This window comes from Panthera leo, chromosome D2 (assembly GCF_018350215.1).
Source record: "Panthera leo isolate Ple1 chromosome D2, P.leo_Ple1_pat1.1, whole genome shotgun sequence".
NCBI lineage: Eukaryota > Metazoa > Chordata > Mammalia > Carnivora > Felidae > Panthera > Panthera leo.
The window spans coordinates 29,275,828-29,299,736 of NC_056689.1; the positions used below are offsets into that span (position 1 = coordinate 29,275,828).

A 23,909-nucleotide genomic window follows, 5' to 3' on the forward strand; every position below is an offset into this window, starting at 1 on the left:
ATATTTATATGTTCATTGCTAGTGCCCAAAGCACTGCCCAGCACATAGTCAACACTGAAAAATTTTTGTTGAGTGAATGAACATAGAGCTTAAATAAGTCTTATAGAATATTGAATATTTTGAATTTGAATTGGTATCTTGGAATAGTATTGCCGTGGTGTTCATTATTAGCTCTTTTCTGAGGCATGCAGAACTTGGAGTATGAGAATTAATAGTCTGATAAAATTGTCCATCTCAAATTTGAACTTTGATACGGGTCAAATAAAAAATTGAGAGAATTAGGTCTCCATAGTCTACATCCTTTTTTAGGACTTTAGAGCAGATTATTTTGAATGGCACTAGCGTTACTGAGTCTTACAGGGATGCTTTATGCAGGAATGAAGTAAAGGGATGGGGTAGAGGAAGACCAATCATTTTAAATGAAGGAATTCAGTAAACAGTTAACTAGTGGTTTGCATTGTTCCATTTTTACTCTTCGTCCTGTACAGTGTACATTTATCGTGTATTTGATATTCAACTTTAACCTAAATCAAACATTGTGATTTTTTATGTAAATCTTTTCACTCTATTTTTCCATGTACGTTTGTTCATAGTGGTTGAACTCTATCCTATTTTTATTGTGCTGCACTTGGCCTCCTTTTCTTGAAGGAGAGGCTTATTGGTCCTCTTTTTAATGGTCACACAGAAAAATCCTAGCAGCAAATTCTAACCGGGCAGGACAGGTTTTTGAGCCTTTCTGACATTGTTGTGCCCTTGCTCTTAACACTTTTCTTTGCCAGGTAGTCATTAACCCTCCCCCATAATTGTTAGCCTTTCGCAGATGTTTCTGACTCTGTTCTCTGCTGTCATGTCACTGTGAGTCTTGTCAAGGACTAGTTATCTTGTTACTCTGTAGATTTTGGTGGAAAGGATGGAGTCTCTTGGATACAGTAGGCTCTGTTAACTCCCTATGCTACTAACTCCATGAGCGCTTGCGCGTGTGCACGCACACGCTCTTAAGCCTCTGAGGTGGTGGGAGGAGTAGGGACAAGAATTCAAACAGTACGCTGCCCAGATGGCTCCAGTGCCTGATCAGTTCACGGCAGGAATCAGTTTATGGATTCTCCTCTATAGGATTGTTTTGTGGTCAGTAGAGCAGGTGTGGCAGTAAATATATACAAGTGAATATTTTATTGCCTCCTCTGGTCTGAGGTGAGAAGAGTTTTAGGGTAAGAAGAAAGCCAAGTATCCACAAGTTTTCAAACCATGTTGTCTGGATTTATATATGTATATAACCTTTGAATACTTTCCTTTCCCTGTTTGGTTCCTTTGTTCCAAGGTTCTGTCCTCGATGTCTTTGGGCTGTATCATGTTGCTGCATATTTCTGTCCCCAAATCAGGCACTTCTCTGAAATATTACTATGGTGTGTAATAAAGGGAGTATAATGTCCTGGGCTACTTGTTTGGTTTCTGTGATACCTTGATAATGTGAGAAGAATATTTATGCTTCCTTATTCAAAATTAGGCAGAAGCCAAGAAGTTGATGCTAACTCTCAGCTAATGTTGAACAGACATTTTTCACTGTCCTTGCCTTTTTTTGTTATAAAACATATTTTTCTTGAATTAAGACCACCATTAGAACTACTTTTATAGAGTTCGTTTATTAAGGAAACTTATTATTCAGATATAATATACACAAACGAAATTACACAAGTCTTCATATATAGCGCAGTTAAGCTTTACAAAGTGAACACTCCCATGTAACCACCAGCTAGATCAAGAACACACCCAATTATTACCAACACCCTAGAAGTCTCTCGCATGTACCCAGTCATTATCCCTAAAGGTTGAAGCTTATTTTATTATCATACATAGGTACTTTTAAATTGTCTTTACCAAAGGGTTGTGTTGTTTTTGTTTGATTGTTTGTATTTATTGGTTTTTATGGTTGGTCACCATTATTTTGTGCTGAAAATATTGCTCAATTTTTTCTCCCCTGTGACTATTAATAAACTCAAAAATGATCTCGCCTTGGTAATAGACTCCATACATGATGCAGATATTACTCCTAGCTGTGATTCTAAACTAGTCCTTCTGTGGGCCCCAGGTCTTCAGTGGAGCTGGTGTAGAACCCTAATCACCTGACATCTTTACAACTGAGATTGTATTACAAGGACTGTTCTATTTGTTGTTTTTTTTTTTTTTTTTCCTTAAGAAAAGTAATGTAGTCCTATATTTATGCAACTATTAAATTAAAATTCAAAACTAAATCAAGGTCAAGTATCCAAACTGAAACTTAAAACCCTATATAAAATTAAAATTAAGTTTTAAGTCACTTGGTCTTTTGGCTAAGATTAAGTATAGTATCTGTACCTATATTAAATGGGGTTTGGAGCAAGGAGATGGAATAGGAGCTTGCACCATCCACTCCACACATTGACCTGGTATTGAAGTACTTACAGGAACCATACTTTAAAAAAAAATTTTTTTTTAATATTTACTTATTTTGGGGAGAGTCAAGTGGAAGGGGGGGCAGAGAGAGAGAGAGAAACACAGGATCCAAAGCGGGCTCTGTGCTGACAGGCTGACAGCAGTGAGCCCGATGTGGGGCTCGAACCCACGAAACACGAGATCATGACCTGATCCGAAGTTGGACACTCAACCGAATGAGCTACCCAGGTGCCCCCCCACTTTTATTTTAATTCCAGGTATAGTTAACATACAAGGTTATATTAGTTTGAGGTATACAATGCAGTGGTTAAAACATTCTGTACACTAGTCACTGTTCATCAAGTTAAGTATACTCTTAATCCCCTTCACCTGTTTCACTCATTCCCTGCCTACCTCCCCTCTGGTAAACATTAGTTCTCTATAGATAAGCACCTAGTTTGGGGGTTGTCTCCATTTTTTTCTTTGTTTTGTTTCTTAAATTCCAGGTATGAGTGAAATCATAAAGATATTTGTCTTTCTCTGACTGACGTATTTCACTTAGCATTATACTCTCTACCTAGCTCCATCCCTGTTATTGCAAATGGCAAGATTTAGTAATTTTTTTTTTATTTTTTAATGTTTGTTTATTTTTGAGAGAGAGAGAGACAGAGACAGAGTGTGAGTGGGGGAGGGGCAGAGAGAGAGGGAGACACAGAATCCAAAGCAGGCTCCAGGCTCTGAGCTGCCAGCACAGAGTCCGACGTGGGGCTCAAACTCACAGAATGCTAGATCATGACCTGAGATGAAGTTGGATGCTTAACTGAATGATCCACCCAGGTGCCCAGTTTTTGTGTTTTTTTTTTAAGTTTTATTTATTTAAGTAATCTCTACACCCAATGTGGGGCCCAAACCCATGACCCCAAAGTTAAGAGTCACATACTCTTCCAACTGAGCCAGCCAAGCATCCCTTATTCTTTTTTTTAATGGTTGAATAATATTCCTCATCTTCTACACATCTGCTTTATCCATTCAATGGACATGTGGGGTGTTTTCATACTTTGGCTATTGTAAATAATGCTGCAATTAGGATAGGGCTGCACATATCTTTTTGAATTAGTGTTTTCGTATTCTTGGGGTAAATACCCAATAGTAGTATTACTGGATCACATGGTAATTCTATTTTTAATTTTTTGAGGCCCCTCCATCCTGTTTTCCACAGTGGCTGCACTGTGTCCCCACAGTGTTCCCACCAACAGTGCATGAGGGTTTATTTTTCTCCACCTTCTTGCCAACACATATTATTTCTTGTGTTTTTGATTTTAGCCATTCTGACAGGGGTGAGGTGATATCCAGTTCTGGTTTTGATTTGTATTTCCCTGATGATGAGTGATGTTGAGCATCTTTTCATGTGTTTGTTGGCCTCTCTATGTCTTTGGAGAAATGTCTGTTCGTTTCTTCTGGTTTGGGGATGTTGAGTTGTATCATTTCTTTGTATATCTTGGATACTAACCCTATATTGGATATGTCATTTGCAAATATCTTCTCCCATTCAGTAGGTTGTCTTTTACTTTCGTTGATTGTTTCCTTTGCGTAAAAATTGATTACTTTCAAATTTAAAAATCGATCTTAAATTTACTTTCTGAGATAATGATGTTTAACAACCCTGGGCATACCCAAACTAAGTTTGGATGTTAAAACATTCAATTAAAAATGTTCGACACCTGCTGAAGCATGTTGGGCAGAGTAGTGACAGGGTTAATATTATTACGGCAAAAACTTTCTAAATTTCAAGAAAGGTTGATTAAATAAGCATGGGATTGGGGTGCCTGAGTGGCTCAGTCGGCTGAGTGACGCTTGATTTTGACTCAGGTCATGATCTTGAGGTTTGTGGGATTGAGCCTCTGGTTTAGCTCTGCACTGACAGCATAGAGCCTGTTTGGAATTCTCTCCCTTTTGTTGCCCATGTCTCTCTCAAAATAAATAAACATGTTTTAAAAAATAAGCATGGGATTGTTTTGGAGCAGAATCTTCTCAAGGGCATTTACTCTTAGTTGCATGCTGAAATGGAATTCTTCATGTATAGTTTGGATCCAATATTAGAAATTATAAAGAAAGCATCTGAGAACTTGCTTAATATTTAAAGATGCTAAAATAAACAAACAAACAAACAAACAAACAAACAAACAAACTCTTACAAATTCTTTGCTTAAAATAGTCCAGGGGCACCTGGGTGGCTCAGTGAGTTAAGCGTCTGACTTCGGGTCAGGTCATGATCTCATGGCTGGTGAGTTCAAGCCCCGTGTAGGGCTCTGTGATGATGACTCAGAGCCTGGAGCCTGCTTTGGATTCTGTGTCTGTCTCTCTGCCCCTCCCCCGCTTGTGCTGTCTCTTGCACATGCACGCACAGAAATGTTAAAAAAAAATTTTAAACACTTGAGTTAACAATAAATCTTTTAGTTATTGTTAATTTCTTAAAAATTGAATTATATTAAAAAATTGAATTATATATATATATATATCTAATAGTGTAATCTATTTCATCATTGTTAACCTAGTAACCAAAAATTGATACTATGAGTGAACTTACATTGTAATTAACTACGTTGGTTTCTTTTAAATGTTTATTAACCATTTGGGGTGCTTGGGTGTTTCAGTCAGTTTAGTGTCCAACTGTTGTTTTCAGCTCAGGTCATGATCCCAGTTTCTTTGAATTGAGCCCCAAGTCATGCCCCTCACTGAGCGCAGAGCCTGCTTGAGATTTTCTCTCCCTCTGCCCCTCTTACCTGCTCTCTTTCCCTAAAATTAAAAAAAAAAAAAAAAAAAAAAGGTTTTATTAACCATTTTTATTTCTTCCATGAATTCACTCTTCATAACCATGTGCTGTCAGCACAGAGTCCAATGCCGGGCTCGAACCCAAGAACTGTGAGATCATGACCTGAGCCAAAACCAAGAGTCAGATGCTTAACCAACTGAGCCACCCAGGCCCCCCAGTAGATTTTCTTTTAGTCATAGTGCTTGACTGTTATCTTTGTACAGAAGCTTGAAATTCTTACCTGGTCAAATCAATGTCATTTACTCTATACCTTCAGAGTTTTTTTCATCTGGCTGAGGAAGCCTGAGTCTTTACCGGGCTATTAGAAACATAGTGTCTCCCTGTACTTTCATAATTTTATGTATGGATCCCATAGTTAATTTGAATTTTTTTCAGTGATTTAAAATTCCATTTTCTATATGTTCATTTTGGTTGAAATTGTTCCTTGACCCATTTAGAGCAGACCATTGCTTGCCTGATAAAATGTGCTTTGCTATAGCTTTAAAGAAAAAATTGAAATTTAGAAGGACAATTTCCTCTCATTTTTTTTTTAAACCTTTTTTATAAATACCTCATGTTCTCTGGTTTTTGGAAGTGGTGGGGATTAGACAGCTGCTTCAATAATTTTTTGTTGCCTATATAAATACACTATGACTAGAACTCAAATCTGCCTGCCCTAAGGGAAACCTCTCTAGGTCTTTGAGTTTCTTCTTTCTATGCCCCTAAGCATGTGAAAATACTGTTTACCTATACCTGCCTCCTTAGAAATTATAACAGTAATTTTGTTTCTCAGGACAGTCTTCTCTCCCCAGCAGTTTTCATACACTTAGTAATGAGTTGTCCTGAACCCACACACACACACACCACCAGAGAGTTCTTTAGAATATCCTAGGCTGTCACTCTTGATCCCAATCTTAAGAACTATCCATGGGGAATTTCTATAGGTTGTCCCATCGGGACCATGTTCTTGGAAAATCGTTAAGAATGTACTTTGCAGAGCTATTCGTAAAGAGGCTGTAGAGGCAGAATCATGTATAACCTAGGATGAGAGAATTCTATCACAGATTTGCTAGGAAATATTTTCCTAATGATCATCAGATTGCTCTATCTTCTTTCTTCACCCTTTCTCTGAGCGTGCTCTCCCAATGGTCAACCAATACCTAAACTGCCAAAGGAAATTCTGGGTCCTCGTAGATTTTCTTCAGCAGCTCAAACTTTTGGTTACCCTACATCTTCGGAGAAGCTGATGTGTGGCAAGAGTTTCCATCACACAGCTTTCCCCATCACTCCTCAGCAATTCATTCAGCCCGTCAAGTGTTCCTTATTGGGTGAGTTCATTCATGGCCGTGCCTCAAGCAGTCACCAGTGTGCTGTTACTATTGAAATGCTACCACTTGCCTGCTTGAGAAGAGCATATAGAAGGAGTAGGGAGGAGACCAAGAGTAATATTTGGAGATGAGGGTCCAGGAAGGGCTTTGGGAAGGTATTGACTCTTGAGCTGCATCTTATATACAGAGTGAACATCATCTTTATGTCAGAGATCCCAGAAATAGAGCCAACTATGAATAATAATTTAATAAAAGAGGTTTTATAAGTCACAGAAGCCATCTGGTATCTGGACAACTAGCAGAATTCTTCCTTAAATAACATCCTTGCCTCATGGGACTTATTTTCCAAAATTCTTAGAATGGTCTTTGTACTCTTTTCTGTGGTGGCAAACTTCTGTAGTTCTTTAAAAGGAGTCTCCTCCATAAAGCCTTCCCGCTCTCCAAACAGAGTTAGCCCTGCTTTGCACACTTAACTCATACAGACCCCTTACAAATGTCTACCTCCCCTACAATATCCCGATAGAAAAGTACGTGACTAATACTTTCCCCATTAATCGAAATGATACTGTATATTCAATTTTGCATTTGTCTGATTTCCTTTGCAGTGGTACTTAATCGGCTTCCCAGGTGATTACAATTTGCAGCATAATAATTAGACAAAATGACATCTTGCTAACCTGACAGTATTTTGGACTTGCAACTAATTGCTTTATCTAAGTTCACATACTTATTAATTTACATTAATTTATTTTAGATGTTACTAGGCCTTAGTATGCATTGAATATTCATTGTCCCACAGACTGAGTTAATCTCAGGATGGGAGATCTTTTATTTTACAAAATATATGTCCATTCTTCATTCCTCCGATTATGCAGACTTATTCTTTGCTCTTACATCGTTTCTGACAGTGGCCTGTTTTTTTGAATCCCTGGGTTTGGTACTTTCCAGAGATCTGCCTGTAGCTTATGTCTTGACCTATGATCTCACTGATTGAGTGGCTCTGTTTTGAAACTTGTCATCCATCCCTATGGACAATGAGCACAAGAATCCCAAGCTTGTATTGAGAATAAAATATACAATATGGAACTTTGGCCAACATCATAGGATTATTTTTAAACTTATGATTTTAAAATAATTTTAGACTTATTCAAAAACTGCAAGAATACTGCAGAATTTCCATATACTCTACATTTTGCAAATGTAGTTTTCTACCAAATTAGCTTTGCTTTATTTTTCTCTCTCCCTCTCTCTCTTTATTCTCTATTTTTTCTTAATACTTTAAAAGTAATTTGTAAACATGATGCCCTTTTCCCCTAAATACATTGCTATGTTTTTCATAAAAATCAGGATGGTGCGTGGTGCCTGGCTGGCTCAGTTGGTAGAGCATGAGACTCTTGATCTCAGGGTTGTGAGTTTGAGCCCCATGAAGTCTTTAAAAAAAACAAACAAACCAGAATGTTGCCTTATATAACCACATTATAATTAAGAAAGTTTTACATAGCCACAGGACAATTATCAAAACTGATTTAATATTATTGTCTAATCTTTAGGTCTTATATCTAACTATCCTTTATGGAAAAAGACAACATATTTTTTCTTGGGTCTGAATTCAATCCAGGATCACTTATTTATATTTAGTTATTTACCACATCTTTTAACTTAAAAACTTTACAATGAAGTAACTTGTCACGAAAAGTCCTAGTCACTTAAAGACTAGGACACAAAATGGATCAGAGATTCAAATGTCAGAGTTCAAGCTATGTAATCATTAGTCAAAACATAAAAACATAGTTGTAGGGGCACCGGGGTGGCTCAGTTGGTTAAGCATCCAACCTCAGCTCAGGTCATGATCTCACGGTTCCTGGGTTCAAGCCTTACATCAGGCTCTCTGCTGTCAGCATGGAGCCTGCTTCAGATCCTCTGTCTCCCCCTGCCCTCTCTCCCCTCTCCTGAGCACTCTCTCTCTCTCTCTTTCAAAAATAAACATTTAAAAAATTAACAACAACAATAACAACAAAAAACATAGCTGTAAATCTTTCAGCTTGGATTACACAATTTTTTTCTTAGATAAAACACCAAAAGCACAAGTGACAAGATAAATTGGACTTCATCAAAATTTAAAACTTTTGTGCTTCACACGACTATAAAGAAAGGTCAAAAAAACAATAAGAATAGAAGAAAATGTTTGCTAAGCAGATGTCTAATAGAGACTATAAGAAAAGAACTCCTAAATATCAATAATAAATGAACAATCCAAACTAAAATGAACAATGTATTTGAACAGACCTTTTTCAAAGAAGATACACAGGTGACCAATAAGCACATGAAAATATGCTCAGCATCATGACTCAGCAGAAAAATGCAAATCAAAGTCAAAATGAGATGCCACTTTACCCTAGAATGCCTATAATTTAAGGGCAAGCCATAACAAGAGTTGTCGAGGATATAGAAATTGGATCCATTTGTACATTCCTAGTGTAATTACAAAATTGATCTTGCACTTTGGAAAATAGTCTGATTGTTCCTTTCTTTCTTTCTTTATGTTTATTTATTTAGTGGTGACTGGGTGGCTTGTATGACTCTTCATTTCCTCTCAGGTCATGATCTTACAGTTCATGAGATCAAGCCCTGCATTGGTCTCTGTGCTGACAAAGAGTAGCCTGCTTGGGTTTCTCTCTCTGCCTCTCCCGTGCCCCTCCCCACTCTCTCTCTCTCCCTCTCTCTCTCTCTCTCTCAACAAGGAAATAAATATTTAAAAAATAAATATATTTATTTTGACAGAGTGCACACACCCCCCGTGAGCTGTGGAGGGGCAGAGTGAGGGGGAGAGAGAATCCTAAGCAGGCTCCACACTGTCATTGCAGGGCTTGGTCTCATGAAAACATGTCAACAGAAAAACTTGTTAAATAAATGTTAATCGTAACATCAATCATAACTGCAAAAGTGGAAACAGTCTAAATGGCATGTCCATGCAATGGAATACTTATTTGGCAGTAAAAAGGAATAGAGTACCGACAAGTACTACATACATGAATGAACATAGGCTGAGCAAAAGAAGCCAGATACAAAAGGCCACGTGTTAGAGGATTCCATTTATATGAAATGTCCCAAATGAGCAAAGTCCATAGAGGTAGAAAATAGATTTGGGACCGAAGCAGACAGAGGAAAGAGAAAAAAGTGGCATGACTTCTAAGGGGTTGGGGAGAGGGTGAACGCTGAGTATACAGTAACCAATGAATTCTGTACTTTAAAAGGATGGACTTCATGGTATTTAAATTATTTTACATATATGACAAGTCGATCATATTTATGAAAACTATTTAAAACGTTTTTCATTCAGTTTGTGGTGTGTTTTTAATTACACAAACATTTCCCACAGAAGTTTGTATGTACCATTTACCATCTAAAGTGACTGCCACATGACCACAGATTCAACAGCTTATAAATTAATAAATCCTTCCACTTTCTAAATGATACAATTCTCGAGAAAAGTTTTAAAATTGGGGATATTTATACTCATTTAAAATCTTTTGAAATGAGAGTTTTCATCTTAATAGTGTAACTGGTTTTTTTTGAAAGTTTTGTAAAATGCAACCACATTGGGCTTTTGTGGTTTTTAACCATTCATTCAACAAATATTTGAGCTGAAATTCTATGATCAGGAGCCAAGTGTGCAGTAATAAATCAAAGAGACATGAAATAGTGGCTAATATTAATTAGATCCTAGCTCTGTGCTGCTATACATGGGTTAAGAAACTTGCTAAAGTATCCTGAAGTAGTAAATGACCGCCTTTACAAGTTTTTGCTGTTAATTTTTTTTAATGTTTATTTCTTTTTTGAGAGAGAGAGGGAGAGACAGAGTGCGAGCCACAGAGGGGCAGAGAGAGGGGAAGACGCAGAATCCAAAGCAGGTTCTTGGCTCCCAGCTGTCAGCACAGAGCCCGACGTTGGGCTCGATCCCACAGACAGTGATGTCATGACCTGAGCCGAAGTCCGGCCGCTTAACCGACTGAGCCACCCAGGTGCTCCAGCCTTTTCCAGTTTTTTGTTTTAATTTAGGTTAAGGTAGACTTCTTAATTAACTGTAGCATATGTGCAGAAGACTACAGAAATCCTAAGGTCACAGGATTTTTCTAAAGTGAGCACCTTTGTGTAATTGGCATCTGATATTACTAGCACCTCAAAAGCACTCTTGTCCCCTCTTATCCCCGATTAAAAGTAGCCGCTGTCCTGTCTTCTAACAGTATGGGTTTCTCTTGCCTGTTTCCAACTTCATCTTAATGCAGTCTTACAATAATTATTCTTTCGTCTTATCTTCCTTTATGCACCATTAGAGTTGTAAGGTTAATTCATGTTTTCTGTAACTGTAAGTCATTCTCATTCTCATTGCTCAGTAGTGTTCTGTTACCATAAATGTTGAAAATTTATGGAGTTATATTCTTCTGGTGATTGACATTTGAGTTGTTTCCAATTTGGGATAATTATGAATATAGGTGAAATCTTTGGGAAATATAAGAATACACTTTTATTTGCTGTACATCTAGAAGTGGAATTGCTAAATTGCAGGGGTGGGGAGGGTGGGGTGTGCATATGTGCAGCTTTGGTTGAGAGGAACACACAGTCTTCCAAAGTGGTTATCTCTTTATAGTCACATGACTAACATACAACTCTTCCAGTCGCTCCACATTCTTAGCAATACTCGATATTTTCTTTTTCACTGTAGACATTCTAATGGGTGTTTAGAGCCTTTTTTTTTTTTAAGACCTCTTTCCACTTTTTTTATACTATGTTTAAAAAAACATAAAATTTACCATCTTACCCACTTAACCACAGTGTATAATTCTTTAGCATTAATATATATTCAGATTTTTGTGGCATAAATCTCCAGAACATTTTCATCTTTCAAATCTGAAACTTTATGCCCATTAAATAACTCCCGATTATCCCATTATCACAGCCACTGGTATCCACCATTCCCCTTTTATGTTTTATGAATTTGACTACTTTAGGTACCTCCTATAACTGGAATCATATAGATTTGCTTTTTTGTGACTGACTTATTTCACTTAACATTGTATCATTAAAGTTCATCCATGTTGTATGCAGCATGTAATAGGATTCACTTCCTTTTTAAGTCTGGATATTATATAGATATGCCACGTTTTGTTTATCCATTCATCTGTCAGTGGACATTTGAATTGCTTCCACCACTTGGCTATTATGAATAGTGGTGCTATGAACACGCAAATAACTGTTTTAGGCCTTGCTTTCAGTTCTTTCGGATGTAAGCTCCAGAGTGGAATTGTTGGATCACATGGCAGTTCTATTTTTAGTTTTTTGAGGAACTTCCAGACTGTTTTCTATAGCAGTTTTCACTATTTTATCATCACACCAACATATGTGGTGCCTTAAAATTTTCTTACTTTGCTACATGACGAGTAATGTGGAGCATATTTTCATATGCTCATCATCTGTTTGATATTCTCTTGTGTCGAGCCTGTTCAAATCTTTGGCTGGTTTTCTATTGTGTTTTTATTACTCACTTGGAGAAATGTCCTTATATACTTTGGGTAAAAATACTTTATCAATTATGTGTATTATAAATATTTCTCCCACTGTATTGCTTGCCTGTATGCCTTCTTAATCTCTTGCTAGTTAATGTTTTTCATGAACAGACATACTTAATTATAATATAATCCAAGTTCTCTCTCTTTTTTTTTAAGATTTTATTTTTACATAATCTCTATGCCTAACATGGGGCTCAAATTTACAACCCTGAGATCAAGAGTTCCATGCTCTACTACCTGAGCCAGCCAAGTGCCTGTACAATCCACCTTCTTAATATTTTTCTTTAGAGTTATTAAATGTGGTAATCTATTCTAAATTGGTTTTACCTGCTTCAAGGTCATGAAGATGTTTTCTTTCAAAAACGTGTTGTTTTAACTTTCATATTTATATCAACAATATAACTCAAGCTACTTATGTGCAGTAAGGGTCAAGATTCATAATCTGGTAAACCACTTTGCCTTCATTCATTTTCTTGGCCCTTTTTCATCTTTTGCATTTCCATTTGAATTTTGGCACAAGATTGTCAACTTCCACCCAAAACAAAATAAACTCTGATAAGATTTTGCTTGGGATCCCATCACATCTGGAAATCCATTTGGGGAAAATTGGCATCATTATAATAGTGTCTATTCCATGAACATGGTAGTTCTGCATTTATTGAGATCACCTTTAATTTCTTTTAATGTTTTATAGTTTTTATAGACTTACACAGGTATAATACTTGTCTTCCTCCATTTAGACTGCTATGAGAAAATACCAGACTGAGTAGCTTCTATACAACAGAAATATATTTCTCCCAGTTCTGGAGTGTGGAAGTCTCAATCAGGATGCCAGCATGGGTGGAGGGGGGGATGGGGAGTGGGGGGAGTCCTCTTCTCTTTGTGTTGTCATATGTATGAAGGTGTTAGGGAGTTCTGTGGTGTCTATTTATAAGAACACTAATCTCACTCATGAGAGCTTCCCCCTGTGACTTAATTACCTCCCAAAGGCCTTACCTTGTAATACCACCACAACTGGGATTCAAGATTTAATATATGGATTTTTGGTGGTCACAAATCTTCATACCATGGCAATACTTAAGCAGCATATTGAACCTAGATCTGAATTTAGAGACTCGTTATGCTTAATTTTCTGATGTTCACTGAATGACATTTGGAGAATCTGAGAAAAGCACAGATAACCATGAATAAATAGCGTTTTAGCATTTCCCATACAAAGACTAGATAAATGTAACTTTGTTCTTTGCTTGAAAACTTGAAAATTATCTGGTATAATTTTGTTTAATACATTATATATCATTTTGTATTTGAGATTATTTGAAAGCAAATGTATTCTTATTTGGCTGTAAAAGGACATATAAGTATAGAAAAAAATTTTAATATAAATAATTGTGTTTAGGGGGAAGGTCCTAAAGCCAACTCTACTCAAGGGATGCCTTGGTAGCAATGATTGTTAACCATCTGGAGTGACAGAAGAAAGTGATATTGGGTAACTAACATCTTAAGAAGTTTCATCTCAAGTTTATGTAATATTATTATAGCAACAGAAATGGGATAATAATTTTGCTGTTCGTTACTCCATTTTGGTCACAGGGGTGGGCACCTTTATCATTTACTGATTATGTGCTGATTAATGTGGTCAGTGTCTCTGCTGTGTAAATTTGTGATTTATGGAGGGAGTTTTAAACAGAATTGGTTGGTTTTATGTCTTGTCAACATTTTTATGTAATGTTTTGGTGTGCACTAGGACCACTGGGCTATATTTTAAATACTTCTGAGACCTTTATAGCACCCCATGGGTACGATACAGTGTAAGAAAAATCAATAATTATTCAAAGTTAATTGTATTTTGCATTTACCTTGTCAACTGAACCACCTTAATCTTATGATAATATGGGTATGCTAGATCCTTGTGATAGCATGGAAAGGTCACAGGAATTTTAGGAGCATTCCTTTATATATTAATTATTCTGTCAAATAAAACCATTCACCCAAGTGCTGAAGTCCATTTTTAATATTGAGGGTCCCTGGTTATTTGCATCTGGCTAGATTTGTCCCGTTGTGGCATTTGTGTAAGAGCAAAACAGTTAGGCTCTTTTCCAGGGAATCCTCTGTTGTCTATTTTGCAATACTGTATCGACAGCGAAAGAAACCACAGATTGCTTTCGTCTCCTTTCACAAGTAATAACCACATACCACAGACTCCTGTTCTGCCTGTTGTTTGTTAGTCAAGTAACCTGGGTTACTCTGAGTTGTGTAGAGGCAACTAGTCTAAAAACTAAATAGGCTTCAACCCTTTAAGAAATAGTCACGTTTAAAAAGACCTGAAATGCAATAATACAGAGCTTTAAAACCAATATCCATTGCACTCAAGTTTAGGTTTCTTGTTTTCTATAAACAAATGCACTCTGCTTTTCCAGGTTTTAAGAAGAGGCAGCGATGAAGAAAAAGTTCTCTGTTTGGTTCGGCAGCGCACAGGCCACCATTGTCCAACAGCTGTGATGGTGGTCCTCATCATGGTGTGGGACGGCATCCCTCTCCCCATGGCCGACAGACTGTATACAGAGCTCACTGAAAATCTGAAGTCCTACAATGGTCATCCCACAGACCGAAGATGCACGCTCAATGAAAAGTAATCAAATTTAGTTATTACTGCTTTCCTGTTCAGACCTCTATTATGTAATATTACACTGTTAGTTAACTACCAATGACGTGTATTATATGGGAGAACATAAATTTAGGTATTCTAAAACTAAAAATAATGAAGTGGGGTTTTTTTGTTTTTGTTTTTTCTGTAATAGAAATTTGGTTTCATAGTGAGTTGAGACCCTTTTAGGGTATTCTCCTTTGGTTTCATAGTGAGTTGACACCCTTTTAGGATATTCTCCTTTGGTTTCATAGTGAGTTGAGACCCTTTTAGGATATTCTCCTTTACTCATTTATTTATTTTTTAGTAATCTCTACACCCAACGTGGGGCTCAAGCTCACAATCAAGAGTCTCATGCTCCACCGATTGAGCCCGCCAGTCACCCCATCCTCTTTCTTTTATAATATAATTAATCATACCTATTTTTCTTTTCTGTCTGCATTTTAAGTGGTATTAAAGAACATTTTTCTTTCTTGCAAGTTATATAGTAGTCCACCCATGGTTTCTTTTAGTTCTTGTTGAAATTGTAAATTTTAAAAACCTGAATTTGTGACGTATTTAAAATTTATGCCAGTTGGGGCACCTGGGTGGCTCAGTCTGTTAAGCGTCTGACCTCAGCTCAAGTCATGAACTCATGGTTCGTGGGTTCGGGCCCCACTTCAGGCTCTGCGCTAACAGTGCAGAACCAGTTTGGGATTCTCTATGGCTCTCTCTCTCCCTCGCTCTCTGCCCTGCCCCCACTCACATGCACGTGCTCACTCTCTCAAAATATATAAATAAACTTGAAAATTTATGCTAGTCAATCATGGGAGGAGGAGATCTATTTCTATCATTTTTTCTATTTAAGCCAACTCCAGTTACTAGAGAGTATTTAAAGAAATGTCATTACATGGGGCGCCTGGATGGCTCACTCGGTTGGGCGTCCAACTTCGGCTCAGGTCATGATCTCGAGGTGAGTTCGAGCCCCGCGTCGGGCTCTGTGCTGACAGCTCAGAGCCTGGAGCCTGTTTTGGATTCTATGTCTCCCTCTCTCTCTAACCCTCCCCCGTTCATGCTCTGTTTCTCTGTGTCTCAAAAATAAATAACGTTAAAAAAAAAAAGAAATGTCATTATACAAAATATAAACAAAAATATACGACATCCCCTCTGTAATCTCTACACCCAATGTGGGGCTTGATCTTGGCTTGTGAGTTGGAGCCTACTTAAAAAAAATTAAGAAAAATTAAGAAAAATTCTTATTGACAGAATAGATGCAAGAATATTTCAATGAACTCTTATCATATATACCCCTCACATAGATTTCATTATTGTTAACAATTTGTAAAATTTGCTTTTTTACACATGCACACAAACCTACTTGGGGTGCCTGGGTGGCTCAGTTGGTAGAGTGACCGACTTCGGCTCAGGTCATGATCTCACCGTTCATGAGTTCGAGCCCCGCATTGGGCTCTGTGCTGACAGCTCAGAGCCTGGAGCCTCCTTCGGATTCTGTGTCTTCCCTCCCTCTCTGCCCCTCCCCTGCTCACGCACTGTCTGTCTGTCTCTCAAAGAATAAATAACAACAACAACAAAAAAAACTACTATTATTAGTGCTATTTTTATTTTTTAAATTTTTTCTTTCTGGATTACTTGTCAGTTAGTTGCAGGCTTGATACCTTTTGCCTGTAAATACTACTCAAGAGTATATTCTAAGAATGACAAAACTCTCTTACATAATTCCTGTACAATAATCAAAAACAGGAAGACTTGGGGCACCTGGGTGGCTCAGTTGGATAAGTGTCTGACTCTTCCTTTCAGCTCAGTTCATGATCTCGCTGGTTTGTAGATTCTAGCCCCGCGATGGACTGTGCACTGACTGTGAAGGGTCTGCTTGGGATACTCTCTCCCTCTCTCTCTGACTTGAGCTCTTTTTCTCAAAAATAAAACATTAACTTTTTTTTTTTAAATCTCATGCCTTGTCTTTCATTGTATTGATATTTTTGAAGTCCTATTTTTTTAAATTTTATTATTACTTATTTACTTATTTATTTTTTAATTTACATCCAAGTTACTTAGCATATAGTGCGACAATGATTTCAAGAGTAGATTCCTTAATGCCCCTCACCCATTTAGCCCATCTCCCCTCCAGCAAACCTCTATTTGTTCTCCATATTTAAGAGTCTCTTATGTTTTTGTCCCCTTCCCTGTTTTTATATTATTTTGCTTCCCTTCCCTTATGTTCATCTGTTTTGTATCTTAAAGTCCTCATATGAGTGAAATCATATAATATCTTTCTTTCTCTGACTGACTAATTTCACGTAGCATAATACCCTCTAATTCCATCCGTGTAGTTGCAAATGGCAAAATTTCGTGCTTTTTGATTGCCAAGTAATACTCCTTTGTGTATATATACCATATCTTCTTTATCCATTCATCCATCGATGGACATTTGGGCTCTTTCCATACTTGGCTGTTGTTGATAGTGCTGCTGTAAACACTGGGGTGCATGTGTCTCTTCAAAACAGCACACCTGTATCCTTTGGATAAATACCTATAGTAGTGCAATTGCTGGATTGTAGAGTAGTTCTATGTTTAAGTTTTTGAGGAACCTCCATCCTGTTTTCCAGAGTGGCTGCACCAGTTTGCATTCCCACCAGCAGTGCAAAAGAGATCCTCTTTCTCCACATCCTCGCCAACATCTGTTGTTGCCTGAGTTGTTAATGTTAGCCATTCTGACTGGGGTGAGGTGATATCTCATGGTGGTTTTGATTTGTATTTTCCCCTGGTGATGAGTGATGTTGAGCATTTTTTCATGTCACTTGGTCATCTGGATGTCTTCTTGGAGAAGTGTCTATCCATGTCTTTTGCCCATTTCTTCACTGGATTATTTCTTTTTTGGTTGATTTTTTATAAGTTCTTCATAGATTTGGGATACTAACCCTTTATGTGATATGTTGTTTGCAAATATCTTCTCCCATTCTGTTGGCTGCCTTTTAGTTTTCCTAATTGTTTCCTTTGTTGTGCAGAAGGCTTTTATTTTGAGGAGGTCCCAATAGCACATTTTTGCTTTGGTCCTAATTTTATAGACAATTGCTCAGTTTGAGTTTGATTGTTGCTTGCTAATGTAATTCAATTGAGAAATTATTGGCAGGACTATCATATTTAGTCCATAAGATAAGGACCTACTTTCATTTCATTTGTCCTATTATCAGTGATATTGACTGTTTGCAAAAGCTCTTGTAGGTCTCACGAACTTCTACATTTCCTGTGTTTTTAATTGTTTAAATAACTGTCAGCTTTCAGTGAAACTACAATTTTCTTTCCTTTCCATGTGTCATTTCAATGACATAAATGTGTTATTTGTTTTTCTATTTGGCAACGTTAATGTCCTTCTGTAATTTCAAGTTTAATCCCATTTGCATACCCTTTTTCTTCCTTTTCAAGTTGTTGTAACATTTTGTCATTTTACAATATATCTTCCATCTTGGTAAGAAGATTTAGGGGTACTTAGACAATTCCTCCCCTTCGCGGTATCTTAAATGATACTTTTTGTATACTTTCTTATCATATTCAGTGTTACCTTACGTATTAGGCATTTTCCTGATGTTCACAATTTAAAAATACTAATAATAGTTTCAAACTTTACATTTCTATATTCTTTTTATTTACTTTTTAAAATATGGGTTTTTGTTTATATCTTTAATCATTACGAAAGAACTATGCACATACTATTCAAGTTTTGAGGATTATGCAATTAGAAACCAAAGAGTGCTTTTTACCTCCTTGGTTTCATATCTTTGTATGAATATTGTAATCATTGTCATCCTTACTATTGGGTCTGTTAGGACCTCAGAAATGCCCCCAATGTGATAAAATAACCAAATTACTTTCAGTTCAATTTTTTCATTTATAACCTTAATGAAGACTTTTTAATGGTTTTTTTTTTTTAATATTTTATTTATTTGAGAGAGAGAATGCGAGTGGAGGAAGGGCAGAGAAGAGGGACAGAGGATCTGAAGCAGGTACTGCACTGACAGACTGACAGCAGTGAGCCCGACATGGGGCTTGAACTCACAAACTGCAAGATAATGACCTTAGCCAAAATCAAGAGTCCAATGCTTAACCAACTGAGCCACCCAGGCGCCCTAATAAAGACCTTCATTAAAATTGAGAGTGATCTCACATGCAAAATATCTTATCCACTGTCAATCCTCAGAGAATTATATCAATGTCAGTTTATAGATGAAGGAGCTAAAGTCCAAAGAGCTAATGAGATACTCTAATTTTCACATCTGATAGGGAACAGATCCAGGATTAAAATCTAGATTCTTTATTTCCTCTCCTTGGACATATCCATATGTATATTTCTGTATAGTTTATTGCTATTTATTTGGATTTCCAATCGTGAGCAAACATTTTAGTTAAAAATTGGCCTATATTCAAGGGCATTTAGCTTTGGGTTGTCAACACTACTTAAGGTAAAATCAGTAATAAAATAGATGTGTTAAAATCAATTCATTAGTCATCTATACTTCTAAAATTATAGGAATCTGAAATGTTCTTTCTGAGGTATTGGCCCGCTTTATCAGTTCATTCCCTTGCAATTATCATCTTACAGTCGTACCTGTACATGTCAAGGAATTGATCCAGAGACTTGTGGAGCTTCCTTCTCTTTTGGTTGTTCCTGGAGTATGTATTTCAATGGATGTAAATTTGGTAGAAGCCCAAGCCCTAGAAGATTTAGAATTGATCCAAGCTCTCCCTTACACGTAAGTGCCCTTTTTTACTTTTAAATTTCACAATGAGTTTATAAGTACATTCCTTAAAATGTTTTTTAAATAGTAAAACAATTAAATATTTTAGAAGTAGTGGAAAAAACAGTAAGAATATATATATGTAAATAGTTTAAAATTCTCAATAAATTAGGTAAAGTCTTCATCTCTGAGCCCAAATTGCCACTGTCCCTGGCTCCCTCCTCCTTCTCCCCAAACCCCAAAGACAATAATTGTTCAAAGAACCTAGAATTTTATACCCAGCCAAAGTAGGAAAAATAAATAAAACCATTTGCCAACATTTCAAAGACTCAGAAAGTTTACTACCCACAGAACTACTATGAAAGAATTACTAAAGGACGTAATCCAGAAAGAAGATATATGAAACCGGAACCAATCTGTCCGGGACACGAGGCCATGGTGAGCAAAGAAATTAGTCAACCTTACTGTTAAGTTTAAATAAGTTGAGTACTTACATTTTTTTAAATTAAAATAACAACCGATAAGTATAATTCCATACTCTTACCAGCTCAAGGGTGGGTAGGCACTGGGAGGGGGTGGGGCACCTACAGGAACTAAATGTGGTGATGTTTTATGCTTTGTTTGGAGTGGAGATGATTTAGATACCAATTAACTCTAAGATCAGTGTTTTTCAAACTTTGAGCTGTGACCAAGAATAAAAAACATTTTATATTATAAACTGCTATACAATAGATATATGCAAGTAAATAATTAAAACAAAACCTTCAGTAAATAATACTTCATCTTATATGTTAGAGAAGATATTAAATTATTAAAAAACTTAATATCTAATTTAATTATAACGAATGATCACTGGTATTCACTACAATACTTTTTATAAAATTTCATTGTTCTTTGTTAGATGTGACTTACTAAATTGACTTCATAGCCCTCTACTGAGTCATGACCCACAGCTTGGAAAACACTGCTCTAGAATTTGTCAGAAAAACATATATTTAAGAAAGCATATGTTTAAAATTTTTTTAGATGAATTTAAATAGAATTTTTGCATTTTAAAGTAGTGTGGGGAAAAAATCTTTCTAAGGAAGACAACCTATACATAAATCAGCAAAAGGATTTTTAAAAGTCATTAGAATACAAGATAAATAGGAAACACAAAATACAACAGCAGGAATGATTCTCAATTATAGCCATAATAAGGTGAATATATCATCTTTCCAAGAACCTCAGAATTAATAATGATCCCTTTAAAGAGGTAAGTGGAATTATTTAGCATTTTTTAGAGTTCCTGTCTGTTGCAATAAAACATGTAAATGATTTTAGTGAGAGAACTATCATTTGCAGATAAAATACCTTAAAAGAAATCTAATAAGTATGTTAGGGGCACCTGGCTGGCTCAGTCTCAAGAGTGTGCAACTCTAGATCTTAGGGTCATGAGTTGAAGCCCCATTGGGTGTAGAGCTTACATTTAAAAATCAAAGAAGTGTATTAGACCTCTAGGGAGAAAACGATAAAATTTACTAAAGGCTATACCTGATCATGGAAAGGTGCTATCTTCAAACATAAGAACACTTGATAATGTGATGTCCATTCTCCCTTAAAATTAATCAGTTTTCTTTACAAATATCTTATGATGAAACTGCCTGTGTATAAATACATCAGAGTATTGACATAAGTGTTACATTTTTATTCTACAACATAATAATATTATATGAATCATGATCTTTTTCTATGGTCTTTATAAATAATGAGTAATATCTATATAGTGCTTATAATACAGGAAGAAGCATTTCTCATTCCAGGAACTGACAGAAGGCCAGTATGAAGCTCAGCAGGCAAGAGAGAGTAAGGTGAATGCAGTGGCCTTATATGTCAAACATTTTGGAAAATCATTGAAGGGTTTTAATGAGAATAGTGGTACAATTACCCTTGTCTTTCAAAGGGATCTCTTTAGCTGCTCTTTGAATAATGTATTAAAATTGTTGAAGAGTGTGTTTAGCAAGTTGAGCTAGCTTTAAGAATAAATAGTCCAAGTGCGCCTGGGTGGCTCAGTCAGTTAAGCTTCCAACTTTGGGCTGAGATCATGGTATTGCGGTTTGTGAGTTCAATCCCCACATCAGGCTCTGTGCTGACAGCTCAGAGCCTGGAGTTGGCTTCGGATTCTGTGTCTCCCTCTCTTTCTGCCCCTCTCCCTTTTACACTCTCTTTCTCTCTCTCTCTCTCAGAAATAAATAAACATTAAAAAAAAAAAAAGAATAGTCCAGAGAAGGGATAATAGTAACTTGGAATTGGTTGTGACAGAGGACAAGTGGATAGTGGTAGTCTGGAAAGGTTTTCATAATCAGATGGTAGTGCTATTTCTTGACATAAGGTTTCAAAAAGGCAGATTATGAATTCAGTTTGGAACCACTGGGTGAGAGATTTCTATGGTAAATCCAAGTGGGGATGTCAGGTCAATAATAACAATCTGAAGCTCAAGTGTGATTTCTTGTCCAGATAGTAATTATAACCACAGATGTGGATATGACAGTCCTAGAGATCAGGTTTAGGATGAAAAGAGAAGAGGAATATAGGCTTGAGCCCTGACATGTTAGGACCCGATATGAAGAAACCTCTATATCTGACAAACACATTTGTTCTAATGAAACAGAGTGTCAAGATCCTTACATTATGAATAATGAGACTTACATTTGTAATGGTCACCTATATAAGCTTTATTTAATTTCTGTGGGCCTAATATATTTCAACATTTCCACACAATAAATGTTTCCTGATGACCATATACTCAGTCTAACTTCTGATACTCTTTGTGAATTCATTATCTACCAGTAGTAAAACACAATTACTCCACTTAATATTTCAGGTGTTACAAAACATAATCAAAATATTTTCAATAGGTACTTAAATCACAATTGTGAAGTTTTCTTCAAATAAATGAAATAATTAATGGGTGAGTATAGTCAGGAAGTTTTTTAAAGGAGGGTCCTGACTTTCCTGATGATATTTATTAAGCTATATTAAGTTTCACATACGTAAGAAGACAGATGAAAGGAACAGAGTAATTTAGATATATGCCAAATAGATAAATTTCTTTTTCAGTGAAAGAATCAGCCTAAATCAGTAGGAAACAAAAAAGGTTATTACCACTGATGCTTTTCAGTTGCTCAAATTGGGGTTTGTTAAAGGCACCCAAGAATTAACTTCCTGGGGCAGGTGGGTGGCTCAGTCGTTTACGTGTCTGACTCTTGATTGCAGCTCAGGTCTTCATCTCAGGGTCGTGAGTTCAAAACCCACATTGGGCTCCATGCTGGTTGTGGAGCCTACTTTAAAAAAAGAAAAGAAAAAGAATTAACTTCCTATGTCTATACTGTGTGTGGCTTTGGCTTTTATAATCCGATACGTATCCACATGAAGGTCTTTCTGTGTTCTTGGCATCCATCAAATCTGAAATGAAGCAGAAGCCTTGAGCCTCCTTAATTCTTCCTTTCATCCTTGCTCTCAGTTTCCCTTCCATAGTCTTCCTTGGATGTGATTGATCATTTATCAAGTCTTTGATTTGATTTAGAATACAATCCTCTCTGAAAAATTATCACAGTGCTCTTTCAACTATTGTTTCCAAAGTCTCCTTTTGTGTTGGATACCTCATACTGTCATCAGTGACATTTTTAATGGAGACTCTTGTTAAAGACTGTTCTCCTTTGAAAAGTCTTCCATGTTTCTTCCATCGGTAGCAATCCAGATTCTTGATATGGTGTCAAGGCTCCTTACAGTCCTACTTGATTTAAGTACCCGGTACTGCTAAATAAATATAAAATACGGTTCTTGTATTTATATTTAGCAACGTGAGCAGGTTTACACCTTATCTCTAACACCATTTACATTTCTAACTCACTTACAACATAGTTAAACCATAACAATGACTAAGGCTTTCGATTTTATGAAAAAACAACCCAGTTTATTTTCTGTGGTATCTCTTTTATTAGGGTAAGTATGAATTGTGCATCAACCACACATCAGCAATGATTTATCACTCTTTTTCACACACCTAAAACTTGTATGTCATTATGAAACAACTTTTATGGACTGTCTTTTCCTATAGGAAAAAAACCTTGAAGATAATTTACAGAGTTTGGCTACACGATTAGCTCCAATTTATAAGCAGTATGCTCCAGTTGCTTACCAAAACCAGGTATGTTTGGGGACCAGATGCAGTACTCTTGAACATGGTTATCTATCTTTATAGAACAACTTCAAAAATTATCTAGCCTGGGGGTGCCTAGCTGGCTCAGAGGGCAGAACATGTGGCTCTTGATCTCAGGGTTGTGAGTTCAAGCCCCACATTGGGTGTAGAGATTACTGTAAAGAAAAACTTTTTTCTATTTTTTTAATTAAAAAAAATGGATATTTATCTGT

General features: G+C 36.5%; 1 protein-coding gene and 1 pseudogene across 1 annotated transcript in view; both read left to right on the forward strand.

The window, feature by feature from the left end:
- TET1 (tet methylcytosine dioxygenase 1) overlaps positions 1 to 23,909 on the forward strand; it is a 118,084-nt gene that overhangs the window by 81,036 nt on the left and 13,139 nt on the right. Inside the window, exons 6-8 of the mRNA XM_042909000.1 lie at positions 14,537 to 14,748; positions 19,361 to 19,511; positions 23,596 to 23,685. Coding sequence (XP_042764934.1) covers positions 14,537 to 14,748; positions 19,361 to 19,511; positions 23,596 to 23,685 — 453 coding nt within the window. The remainder of the gene's footprint in view (positions 1 to 14,536; positions 14,749 to 19,360; positions 19,512 to 23,595; positions 23,686 to 23,909) is intronic.
- Positions 2,307 to 2,455, forward strand: LOC122202941 (annotated as a pseudogene).